Source organism: Trachurus japonicus, chromosome 14, assembly GCF_045865225.1.
Source record: "Trachurus japonicus isolate A0001 chromosome 14, Traja_1.0".
NCBI lineage: Eukaryota > Metazoa > Chordata > Actinopteri > Carangiformes > Carangidae > Trachurus > Trachurus japonicus.
Genome location: NC_140920.1, coordinates 18095433 through 18109299, shown reverse-complemented (window position 1 = coordinate 18109299; position 13867 = coordinate 18095433). Strand labels below are relative to the sequence as shown.

General features: G+C 42.6%; 1 protein-coding gene across 1 annotated transcript in view; it reads left to right on the top strand.

Moving 5' to 3' along the window:
• The window catches only part of LOC146974660 (polypeptide N-acetylgalactosaminyltransferase 10-like), a 103567-nt gene that overhangs the window by 42314 nt on the left and 47386 nt on the right, over positions 1–13867 (top strand). The window contains exons 2-4 of the mRNA XM_085798227.1: positions 122–224; positions 1519–1657; positions 9824–9990. Of these exons, the coding sequence (XP_085654353.1) occupies positions 122–224; positions 1519–1657; positions 9824–9990 (409 nt within the window). The remainder of the gene's footprint in view (positions 1–121; positions 225–1518; positions 1658–9823; positions 9991–13867) is intronic.

The following is a 13867-nucleotide window of genomic DNA, read 5'->3' as shown; positions in this document are numbered from 1 at the left end:
AAACACACATATTTTCTGCAGGATCAAAAATGAACAGAAAATGCTATAAAAGTGTAAGTTATGGAACCACGGTCCGTGTGTATGACAGCATTCATGACCATATCCCTTTATGTGTCTGCAGGTGGTGAACAGGGTGGGTAAGGAGACTCAGGTGGGACATGACGGCGTACGGAGGAAAGACTGGCACGACTACGATGCAATCAAAAGAGATGCCTCTCGATCCGGTGGGTCCAAACCTCCTCATGAATACTCTTTCACTGCAGGACACATTCATCATGCACACAGTGTTTGCTGCTGTAGGAAAAAAAAATTATATACAGAAGAAAGATTCTTACATTTATATGCACATTTCTAGAGTAACCCACACTGCACCGTGTTTCCTCTCTGGGTGTTATTGCTGTGCAGCAGTGGTGTAAATCTGTGCTTTAAATGCAGCTCTGCTGTCATAAATACAGTTTATATCTGCTAAAATCATCACCAGCCCTGCTTTATTTTCTGTTCAGGGAAATCAGCCTGATATAAACAGTGTAAATAATTTATAATAGTTTGATCCCTGAAGTAAGTTGGTTACTTTCAGGGTGGAGAGTGGGAAAAACTATTTTCTGCTTAATGAAACATGCATGTCTGTAAATTATGATGTGTATGCACAGGTCCCTGTTTCTCCTCTTTAATAAATGATAATAATAATAATAATCATAATCTGCATAATATGAATCTGTTCAAACTATGAAACTGAATTGGGGAGTTGAGCCCTGAGATATCGTCTGTGTTTCATCATGTTTCATCAGCTGGTTTTATTTTTACAGCCCGAGGTTGAAGACAAGTTATTTTCAACCCACAACTGGATGCGTTGTTGTGTTGTTTTTCTCTTTTGTTTCACACTATTTTTAGTCTTTTATTGTGAAAGTTCTGTCAAAGATTTTTTTTGGTGTTTTTGTTGTCAAATTCATCTAAAGTTTACATCCAGGAAGTTTTCAACTTGAATCCAAAGGTGTGAAAAAGTTGGGAAACCTCTATTTTCCATGGGCAAAAAAAAATAAAAGTCCTGTCACTGTGATCCCTTCTCTGTTTAAAGACTCAAATGGTCTTTTGTCAGGGATTGGCCCTTTTTTCTACTCATATTGGCTATGAAAGTGATTTAAACGTGTCTTCCCTCTTGAAATAATCAGTCAGGGGAAAAGCTTTAGTTTTGCACATGATGGGATTTTTATTTAGTCTGTTATCTGGTACTCTTGATCTGGCTCTGGTCGGAGGACTCCCCTACCCTGAGGCTCACCACTTGTCATATTTCTTTCCAAGTAGTTTAACCCTTGATTTTTTTCCCATTATCTTCTACAAATCAAAATGGAAGTTGTTTTTCTCCCTTTTTGTCCTCAAGCATTGACATTTTAAAGGCTGTGTTGACTTCTGATGACCGCTGTACAGCATGTGCGTGTAGTATAGTGTAGTAGAACTCATGGTGGTTTGTGTGTGTGTGTGTGTGTGTGTGTGTGTGTGTTTGTGTGTTTGTGTGTGTAGGCAACGGTGAACAGGGGAAGCCGTTCCCCCTGACAGCTGCTGACCGGGTGGACCAGGCCTACAGGGAGAACGGATTCAATATTTACGTCAGCGACCGGATCTCTCTCAACCGCTCCCTCCCTGACATCCGCCACCCGAAGTGAGTCCTGTCTGTCAGTGTTTGTCCAAGGAGTGTGAGCCAGAGTCAAGAATGTCAAATGAGTCAAATTTCAGAAATATCCCCACCTGTTTTCTCCAGACATGTCCACCTTCATCAGAAACAGTTTGCAGATCACATCATTAATGTTGTAAGCTTTCGTTTCTGGGTTTAATTCTAAAAGGATTCCGATTTGGCTTTGGTACTTTTTGCATTGACACCACATCTTGTCCTGTTGGTCAAATCTCCTCTCTCCTCTGTGGGTATAATTATTAATAAGTAGTATTTTGCAAATATGCTTGTAATTGATAAACATGGACACTACAACTGAGGCATGAAAATACACCAACGGAGGCTGGTAGGCAAGTTATGTAACTGCTGTGTGCTTGAACGCTGCGTCAAATGGGTATCACAGACTACCAGTGCCATCCCTTTTTATGGCCGGTAAAAGTATCAAAGCCTCAGTCCACAGAGAAATAAACATAGCCCATATTCAGAAACTGAGCTTTAAAGTCAGCTGTGAGGACTTTTGTAACTTCGTGATGTCATAACAAAGCAGCCCCAAACCCCAACCACCTGGACCCACCTTCCAACATTTGCAGGATTTGGTTTCTTTGAGTGTTTTACCTGAACTCTGCTCTGTTTTTAATTGGATCACTCAGAAAACAGCACACGGACACCAACCTGTTATTAGTGGAGTGTCAAAGAGAAGCCTGAGAGAAGAGATGGAAAATACATAGAGATGGCTTTTATAGCTTTTTATGGCTCAGCACTTCAAATACAGTACAGGAACCTTTTAGAACTAGTGCACAGACATTTTGGACATGCTCATGTTTACAGAGTAATAAATTGTACCATCAGAGTCATAGCTGCACCCATTTATTGTATAGTACAATTATTACCATTGTTAACTTAAATTGTTAATGCCATATACAATGTTTTAGCTACATATTTAATATCATTGCTCTTCACATATTAACTGTATTATGCTATGTTTTTGTTTGTTTGTGCAAAACATGACTGTTTGGGGGATTTTTATCTCATTTCAATCTGCAACATTAGTCATTTTTATGGACTGTGCAGCGCTTACCTGCACAAACACACTTTGTTTAAAAATTCCCAGTAAGGCGCCCACTGACCTCAGGCTACACCACCATTTTTCTTCAAAAAATAAAGAAAAATCTTCTAGGTCAGTATGACCATTTTCATTTGAATAGGGGCAGGTTTCTGCAGGAGTCTGCAGGATTTCATCCCAACCAAAGAGAGCAGCAGGTTATTTCCGAGACTGGCACTCCATCAACCAGAGAGGAGGAATGAGTCACCTGGTGCAGCCTTTTGGTTGGACTGAAAACCTGCAGACTCTCTGTCCTTCGTGGCAGATGGTTGCTGCTCCCCAAAAACAAAAAAAAAGGTTGACTAGAGGACAACAGAGTGGCAGTAGGTCTGATCTGGAAAATGTCTAAGAGAAGATACAATATGTCATTATATTTCTACAGAGTTCAATTATGGTTTTTAAGAGTATGTTTTTGATTTTCTTTTAACTTGGATTTTCAGTACACTGTGGGTAAGTGCTAGCTCTGGGCCTCCCCTTTGTCTGGCTGACTACTTTTTTAGTGATCCAATAAAGATATAGCAGATTTCAGAGAAACAAACTTCATACAAAAAGAGATCCCCCGCCCCACTGAACCCACCTTTCCATATGCGTGGATGACAGTAGCCAGTAAGACAATCCTGTCCAAACACCAAACCTTATTTTGGGGCGTTGCTTGCACCTTTATTTTCCCGTGCTGGATCTGTCCCAACTCATTACAACATGCAGTGTTTGGAACAAATGTTCCAGTTATCAACCTGCCCACTCTATTCACAGGAGAGATGTAGCTTTACACGGACAGAAGCTGATTTCACACCACACAGCACCTATGTATTTATAAACCATGTTCTTGACAGCAATTATCAGTGTCATTGATGACCCACGCCCCACATCTCCATCCCTGTGTGTGCACAAGGTGTAAAAAAAACTGATGATAGATATGTTCTGTATTGAGCTGGAGCAGCTTTTATTCTGACTGCTATGGCACCAGGGTTGTTTTTAAAGTGTAGGGTTTACTCAGAAGAGGATAATAGAAAGAGGAAGTGGAAAGTGTTATTTTACCACATTGGTCACAGTTGGACAAAGTAGGAAATCTTTGTATTGACTCTCTTCCACAGTGGAGGAAACATCCTGTGGGTTCATCATCTTGTGAACATGATTGTCAACAGCGGGATGAAGATCTACTGTATCTGCAATCTGCCTCTTGGATTATAAAATATCTTGTGTTGATACTGCCTGAAGCTTACAGTGTCCAAAATGAAAATGATTTATCCTCTTGTGAACATGAATTTGCTCAGGAAATCTCACAGGAAACTGCCCATTGAATTTAGAAGTGCACATTTTTTCTGAGACATAAGCATCAACCTGAATGTGAGAGCTGTGACCATGATTCAGGACCAGCTCATTGAGATATGTAGTTGCTTATTGTTGATACACTTAACTCTGATCCAGATGGTCCACAGAGGTTATTTCAGTGTTGGGGGGTGCGCGCGACCGGATCGTCGACTAGTCGCTGATGACATCATTCATATTTTTCCCATCATAACTAAAATCCCAGGAGGAGGGAAATGCTCTGCAACAATCTGTTTCACTGACTGACAGCTCATGCACAGAAATTAGTCCACAGAACAGCAGCTTTATAAACAACAAGCTGTAAATCAGTTTGTTTTTTTGTAACATATAGGCTACAGGTGCAAAAGAAAATACTGTAGCTACTGTTCATTAAACAATTAGGGAGGAAAACGACACACAGGCCTCGTCACCATCACAGTCCTGCTCAGTCACAGTTTTACTCACAGTTTTTGTTTTTCCTGGTTGGTTGCTGCTGTTGTTGTTGTGCGCGACGTAAAGCTGTCGATATGAGCGGAGTTTTTTTTTTGTTTTTTTTAATTGCCGGCAGCCCGCTTCCGCGGACACACTGGCCGCGGTAGCGGCAGTTTCTCCTGCTCTCTCTCTCCACGCCGGTCAAACATCGACCTGTCTGTAGCTACTCGGTTTTCCACACACACAGCTCTGTCTCTAGCGCTGTATGTAGCCTATGGATGTGTCTTGTGTGCAGACGCAACTGACAAATACTTATAGACGGACAAGCAAACTTAATCATCATTTATTTTATTTTGAAAATTGACCGGATTCTCTCGCCTTTTCTGTGCCCGACTTCCTGTCTGGTACGCGCTCGTTCTATCCAGCTTGACTGCGCTGGTATTTTTTTCATTCAGCGCACTCAGCTGTTGTTTCAAGCCGCTACTCTTGTAGCCTACTGTTACATGATCAGCGACTAGTCGACGTCAAGCTCAAAACGTCATTGTGGAGCAGGGGACTAGTCTGTGCAACCTCTAGTGGAAAACCTGCTTTACATTGTTTTAACATTAAAAAAAAATAAAAAAAAATCATCCTTCTGAAGGTGTGCCGGCTTTTATTTTGCCGTGGCGGTGCGCCACGATCAATTACATGTAGCGGAAACCCTGTATTTCCATTTGAGGTGTAGCCACTAATGTGTATGATCTTTTGCTCTTATGATGATCAGTCAACCCAGCATTTTGGTCTGTAATTGGACAGGTTACCTTCGAATTTGTATCATTCATGATCCTCTGAGGATATATTCTTTGGTGGTATGTCCACCAATTGTTGGTGTATCTTGTCACCTTCTGATGAACCTCTGTCTGCCAGTCCAACAATTTGGTTCAGAGTTGCAAAAGTTACCTTTGAATTTGTTTCACACATTCATGATCTTTACATGATATATCCCTTAAAAATCCATTGACTGTTTATGTGGCACCATAATTGTCACTTTGCCAACACTTCATCACCTCTAAATGAGCTCCTTTTAGTTAAAGCTGTAGTCATCAGTGGTAATTTAGTTGTAGTGAAGAAGGAGTTGAGCCAGAGGGCAAAACACTCAATTTACCAGCTGATTTTAGTTTCAACCTTCGACCATTGTTGTGAGCTCTAGTTGGAAACTAGTATAATTATGAAGCAGATACAGGTGGTTGAAATTCTTTCTTTCTTTTTTTTTTTTTTACAGCCTCAGGCTCTGCTCTGACTTGTTTTGAGGAGTCAAATGTGGTGGTTCAGAAATATAACCAGGATCCCTCCTGGATGTCTTTCTGTGGAGGTTTCTTTCTTTCTTTCTTTTTCTTTTTTTTTTGCAGACACATCCAAAGGGAGAAGGCCCCTTGGTGGAAACCCCTGGGAGCTAAAACTGAGGGCATTACGTATCCCAACAGGCTGGGTAACACCTTGGGAATGCCAATGAGAAAGCTGCAGGGAGTGAAAGAGGAGCAGGATGTCTGGGCTCTTTATTTAGCATTGCTGCTGTGACCTGGACTTGTATTTCTAGCAGAAAATAAATGGATTGAAGTGGTGGTACATGCGGGATCTTGAGATGTTGTCAAATGTTCACTGTAAATGTAGTGGAAGTTTCAAAAGGTGGAAAAAGAAGCGCTGTGAACCGATTCATCTCTGTGTGGTGCCATCTGAAGATGTGGTGGAGGTGAAAGTGCTGAGGCTGTGGAGGCATGATGAGCCATGCGGACCTGTAGCTACAGTACAGATTGCTGTTTTTTTTTTTCCAGCTCTGCTCTGACTCATTAAAGAACAAAACACTGAAAATAAACACACAGCAGAAACACTATAAATACCGTCTGCTGAACAGCTTGGGACCTGCTGACCCGATTCGTCACAGATCAGCCTTCAGCGCTTTTCCTCTACCTGACAAGAGCTTTTTCCTGACCCTTTCATGTTGGAAGCGGTTCTAACTGTTCTTTCTTGCTAAGGTCTCTTCGGGACATGATTTGTTGTCTGTCTCATTGTTCCCTTCATATTTTATAAATCTCCTGAATCTTCCGAGCTTATGAAGCAATAGCCATTGAGCATAGCTATTCCATCCTACATAAATCTAACCACTCTCCGCCAGTGTCGCAAGAAACACATACTGTGGAGCATATTCTGTCAAATTAATACTTGACAGGAAATTCTGTATATGTTCAATGGTAACTGAGTTAAGAGTTGTGAACTCTGAGGTGGAGGAACAGGAATGAAGCTGTGAAGCCAGTGGGGAACAAGATGTGAGACTCTATGATCTTGATGCCCTCTGGTATTCTCTCTCGAAGACTTTTTATTTATTTAATGATATTTTCACATTTTATCATTGGAGCTTTTTTTTTATCACTGAAATAAAGTTAACTGAGACATTTTCACTGATTAAGTTTCAAAAAAGCCATGGTCGCTAATAACAATTAATTAGCATTAATTAGTGCAGGACTCATTGTATAGTTTATATAACTAGAATTTTGATTACATTTTTATCATTAAGAATTCAATGTACAGTTTATTTCAGAGGTAAAAATAACATGCCAACATATAAATGTCATTTTACTAGAACATCTGAAACTTATATTGCATGCAGGTGCCCATCAATGACGTGTGGTAAACGGTCGACTTGACTAAAGGGTCTCTGAGCAGAAACGCAGAAGTGACTTGTTTGGGCCACCATCATGAGCGTGCTGTACGTATGGGCAGACCAGGGTGGGGGGTGGAGTAGATGGGATGGGGGAGAGCAGGTGTATCTGTTTGGTTGGCTGGAGTGACAGCAGAGTGGCAGGTGTCACAGCAGCCAGGTGCCACATCACTCCTCAGCAGAGGTGTATGGGAGTATAGTAACTTTAGAATAATGTTAAAAAGTAGCCATTCAAACATACTTGAGTAAGAGTAAGAAAGTACTTGGTGAAAAAGCTACTCAAGTACTGAGTAACTGCTGAGTATCTAACCTCTGATTTGTTTGTGTAATGATCAGCACATGAATGTAGGCCTAATTAAATGCACAAAAATATAAAATAGCAATGAACAAATTAAGATATTTCCAAAGAACAACATTTAGATAAATTCAGCCGCAATAACTTACATTGGCCTATACTTGCATGAGGTCTATGAACTGAGATCGATAAGAAGAAGTAGCGAGTAGCGACTGGAATGTAGCTCAATGTAACGAAGTAAAAGTACCACTTCTACTTCACATACTGTATACACTCAAGTAAAAGAAACAAGTATGCTGCATTGAAACTACTCTTAGAAGTACAAAAGTTACTCAAGTAAATGTAACGGAGTAAATGTAGCACGTTATACTACCCACCTCTGCTCCTCAGTGGACCCACGCCTCTAAACAGCATCCACTCCTCTCCTTTCACTCACACTCAGTGACTGGATGACGTGATGGAGAGAGAGAGAGAGAGATGGGGAAGGGGTGGAGGGAGGGAGGGAGGGAGGGAGGGAGCTTCAGGCTGCCAGACAGGCCTGAAAGACTCAGAGATAATTACTGTCTCTGCAGATTCCCCCCTGACTTCTCAGGGAGAGGAAGAGAGAGGGATGGCAGGGCGAGCCAGCAGGGTGTATGCTTCATTACATTACGATTAAAAGAGCAACACAGTGTTCAGGTGGGGCTGCTGGAGAGCAGAGCGCTGCAGCTCAGCACAGCTCAGGAGAAAGGCAGCAGCTTCTCTCCACAATGTCAGTGATGCTTCTCAGGCTCAGCTATCCAGGTCATCATATTCGTCAAGTGCTGAAGTTGAAGGCAACTGGATCTTTTGATTCTTGAAGACCTTCTTCAGTTCCAGTGTGGGTAATCCAAGTATTTTACCCAAGGTGGGGACAACACCTTGGAGGTGGTCCTGAGAGTCGTCGTGAGTCATTAGGGTCAAGGTTTGACTCAACAGAGAGTCGATGCAGCCCACTGGTATCATGTGACTTGTTAAAGTCATTATGGATATGGCTCGAGGTGTGTGGATAGGGGTTAAACTTTTTGGGGAGGGCCCCCCAGACAGCACTGAAACCGCCATCTCTGTTCAAGGAAGGTATTTCCAAGTGAACATAGATGGCTTCCTTCACTCCTCTCTCAGACCATCTGTCCTCTCTGTCCAGAATGTGGACATCGAGAGTGAGATGTAGGTGAACCACTGAGGGCTGGCTCTTCTATGTTGTGCCATGTGTCAGTGGTGGGGCTGCTTAATCTCACCTATATACTGTAGAGGTCTGAGCGATCCTCACTGCACTGGACCGCATACACAGCATTGCTTAGTTTGTCTCTGGGATGGACCAGTCTTTGCCTAAAAGTTTTGGCCAGGTTTGAAATCTTGTCTCTGAGACTTTTTTTTAATTTATTTATATTTTCACATTTTATCATTTGAGCTTTTTAGCACTGAAGTTAACTGAAAAATTTTCACTGATAAAGTTTCAAAAAAGCAAATAACATACTGTAGTGAAGATCCACATACGGGATGACAGTGTTTCTTGATTTGTCGTTCTGTTCATTTTAACTGTCTTTGTTTCCTTGTGATGCCTTTTCTCCACTCTCAATAAAGACTTGAAGACTTAGCCTTTAGCTGCACTTAGACTGAGTTATTTTACAAGGGAACTACTGCAGCATTTATATCTCAAGGGAGTTCCCTCAGATTTGCCACTTGGACTCAAGGAAGTGATAGGACTATAGTCAAAGGTCAAAAGTCAAGTTTGAAGTCACATCACAAATATGGATTTGACACCGACCGCAATATCTCTGTGACCCTTTGAGGAAATTTCTTAATATTTGCTGCAAAAGTCCGCTCGGACTGAGGGAGGAGCAGATCAGATTTTGCCGGTCTGTGATCAAAGGTCAAGATCAGCATGACCTCACAAAATACTTATTAACCAAACTCGAGACTCTGGATAAACGGGGACGTCACCTGGAACTACTCAGAGACAATGGTGGTGGTTGTAGCTTACTGCTGTTTCCATAACATAATTACCACGAAATCTTAGCATGTGCTTCAAAGCACAGCTGAAGTTGGATCTGAGATGGTTTATGTGACAAGTATCCTGGCATTATGTGTAATTAATCACAATCTGTTGTGTAGCAGTGCTAAATGAAAACATGTTTGAGTTGGGATGATAAAGTTTGGTCTTAACGGGCCCCCTTCCCAGAGCCACAGAGCAAACAGAGCTAAAAGATATTGTTATTATTTAGCAGAAATGATGGCACGGCCTTCTCTGCCTCTCTTTATCATGTTTTGATTTGTGTGTGTGTGTGTGTGTTTGTGTGTGGGCAGCTGTAAACTGAAGTTGTACGGGGAGAAGCTTCCCAACACCAGCATCATCATCCCGTTCCACAACGAGGGCTGGTCGTCGCTGCTCAGAACCGTTCACAGCGTCCTCAACCGCTCTCCGCCACAGCTCATCGCAGAGATCATCCTGGTCGACGACTTCAGCGACAAAGGTACTGATCACAAAACACACACACATACACACACACATACCAGACTTAGACACACACACAAATATTCATCGCTGACTTGAAAACACACCTGCGCCTCGAGCACAGCTGCAGTCGGTGCAGCTCGCTTTTTATAATCAAGACTCTAAGTGGTCTGTGGCATTTTCTTCCTCGTTCACTCGTGCACACAAACGGCTTACACACACACACACACCCACACATGCATACATACACATACACACACAAACCTCTGACTCATCTGTTTGCCAGTGTTGGTCGCTGTTGAACAAATAATGAGCCGTTCAGAAACCGAAGCATTAGCTTCTGCAGGGGCCCAAATGTGATCTCCAGGCATTCTTGCTTTTGTATATTATACTGTATGCAGACCGAGGGAACACACACATACACACACACACACACCCACACACACTGGTGAGTCAGTATTTGAGAAATGCATCTCACCTGCTAGCCCAGTTTTTTTGTTTATTAGCAAAACCACACAGCAGCTAACTCTGGAGAGTTTGTGTGAAAGTGTAGAAGACTATAAGACATTTCTTTGCATCTAATTTATAATGTAATGAGGTGGTCTATTAACATGCTAATTGTTAGCTTGTCTTTGCACTCCTGCACCATAGGGATTAGATAAGTTCATATATAAATCATATCTCATAATATATCATATATATATATATATATATATATGATATAGACAATTGCATTTATTCACATTAGAACTGCAGATATGGAGATAGAGTTGCTGTAATTTGATTCCTGTCGAGTCCCAATCCTGTGAGTAATAGTTAAATGGACTCCCATTCTCAGTATTCCTGAAAAACTGTCGGCTTCTACTTTGAACGACAGCTATTACCCTTGTATTTCAACCAAACTGTCACTGCTCATGCACTCGTATGCAACGCGTTAAGATTAATTTTGGATTTAGCCTGAGCTTGTGCAAAGTACACGTGGGCGATGTAATGAATATACTTGATGTATGGCGGCGTGTTGCACGGGGGATGTACTGTAGTAAATGGTAATTGAAGACGTAGGCGAACAAACTGAAAGAAGCACTTCTGGTTTTTCTCTGGGATTCCTGTTCCCCTCATACTGATAAAGATCTTTACTTTGACCTTTTCCAATCTGTCGTGCAGGTGTTCAGAGAGCATCACCTTCTCTCTTGGCTGCCAGACCTTTCTCCTTCTGGAAAAACAAAACAAAACAAATGAAGCTAACAGTTCTTGTTAAGCTTTTTAACTGCTCCTGATTTTTAACCTATGCATGCAACCAAACATGTCGGTGTGTGTCGCTGACTATTGCTACAATAACTGTAACAATGGAGAGTGATTTTGAGTTTATCTTTATGATAAATGTCTGGTCACCTTGCTTCGTTGGACATTCCTATTGGCTGTAAACCTGCACTAGATAGAGACACTGGTGTTTAATTGTGAACTTCGAGTGATCATATTTTTTTTATTTTTTTTGGGGGGGGGGATTTATGAGATATAAACTCCTATTGTACTAGAGGTCGACCGATAGTGGATTTTTAAATTCCGATATAATAACGATAGTTTGGAGCAGGAAAAAGCCGATAGCCGATTAATCGGCCGATACCCCCACCGAAAAAAAAATTATATATTAATTAATTATTATTATTATTATTTTTTTTTAATAATAATATATAGCTATTAGCTAGTGTAAAACTAAAGGATGTGGGACACTGAATCATCCCTGGACCCTGTGAGTGACGAACAGCCGAACTCCACACGTGAGTTTGTTTACATCAGAACAGCTGTAGTGACGTGACGCTGCAGGAGAGGAGACTGTAACTAAACAGGACGTTAGCTCGTGGTGTGGTTACGCCGTACATTAACAGGTGACTGTTTCACTACAATTAGCATACTGTGTGGAAAACCCATAGACTGTAAAAAGAAAAACCACGCTGTAATGATCGTGATCGAGTTGGACGAGTGTGTTTGGAGCTGACGGGAGGAGAGAAAAAAGAGAGCGAGACGCACGTAGCGGCCGTGATATGACGACCCCGTCCCCGCTGAGGAGGAACTCTGCTGTTATGGAACAGGACCTAAACCAAGTCGAGTAGAGCCCATAGAGCCCAACTTTGTAGTGTAAAGAGCCATTATTGTGCGTCTGCCCCAACTCTGAAGCTGAAGCGGCGCTCTCTCTTCCTCCTTCCTGTCTTTCTCTAGCTGTCCTTTCAAAATAAAAGCACAAAAAGCCGGAGGGAAAAAAACAAACAAAAAAAAACAAACACTTGACTCGTGAGCTGGTGGCGGTGAGATATTCACCCCCAATTCCAATCCGTTCCCTAAAGACTCAAGCCCTGAACCCTCACTGACTAAAGTGACGTCAGCTGTAAGTGACAGAGTGTGAGAGTCTGTGAGGGTCCAGATGCTGTAAACATGAATGGAACAGCACTTACCCACTCTCACGACACGTTACCTTGACAACAAAATGTTTTTAACTCCGCCCTTGGACCGATAAATTTACTGTAGGCCTACTTTCAATACGCACAAGGTGTGTGAGGGAGGCGGACTCAAAACAAAATATTCCTGGATCAGATCTGATCAAATCATCATCAATAATCACAAACTGCACGTTAATACTGACAGTAAACTGCTTCTTTTCTTTTTATTTATTCCTTTTTTTTGGCTCCTGTCCATTAACAATAAAGAGACTGGCGGAGCTCTCTCTGTCCACGTGTGTTAATTTCTTTTTTTTTTTAACACTTGCGTTCCGACGGCATCCCATGTGTTATGGTTTGACTTCACAACGCTATGAACTGTGGGTAATTCCCCTACCCAAAGTCAGCATCGGTGCTGACCAAGGGGGCAGTTGTGGGTCTGAGAAGTGAAGCTCACTTCCGCGTTCAAAAAAACTGCAATCCCCCCGGCTTCCTCTGGGGGCTGGTGTCAGAAGGGAGCATTCCCCATAGACCCCCATGTTAAAATCGCCGATTTTACATCCTCAGTAAACATGTTAAAAGCCTGGTGTCAGAACGTTTTTTTTTCTCAATCGATAGTTTCTACCCCCGCACACACTCTGAGGGGGGTGAATTTTTTTTAAACTCTACCGTTTTACTGTTATTAGGTTAAAACTCTGACCAATTAGGGCGCGGAAACGTTGAGTGACAGGTCCGGAGCGGTCCGGAGACAGGCTGCTTCGAGGCCAGTGGGCGGGTTCTCGGCCGGCCAATCCAACATGGCGCTGTCCAGGCCGCCATATTTGAGTCACAAAAACGACTCCCCAAAACCAATGGGTGACGTCACGGACGCTACGTCCATTCTTTTTACAGTCTATGGTGCTGACTTACGGTAAGGGGGCAGTAAGGGCTCATTCACTGACTCACTGACTTGATGATCTGACAACGGAACAGCCCTCACACACTCACGGACTTCCCGTGAACGCGCCTCTAAGTCAGTGAGTCCGTGAGGGGTCGGATTAGCGTGGCAGCCGCCACCACATTATCTATGCAGGGACCCTTATATGATCAAGAGAAAATACTACAGTGTTTCTCATTAAATAACAAGAGAGTTTGGTTCCAGTCAGCCCCTCCACCTGCCGCCTCTCTCTTACTGCGGTCGCACCGCACCTACAGTACCCTCACCTGGGTCACTTCTCTGCTGCTGCCGCTGAACAGGCCCCGTCTCTCTCTCTCTCCCCTGCTCTGTGTGTGTGTGAAGAGCAGCCCCGCCCCTCAGTGATCAGAGAGACAGAGAGCGGCAGGGAAGAAGCAGTTTATGGCGCTGTGGAAAAAACTGCAGCCATCGGCCACTATCGGAACCAAGTTTCGCTGATTCCGATAGTTTGTAAAACGTCCTATCGGCGCCGATTAATCGGCCAAAACGATTAATCGGTCGACCTCTAT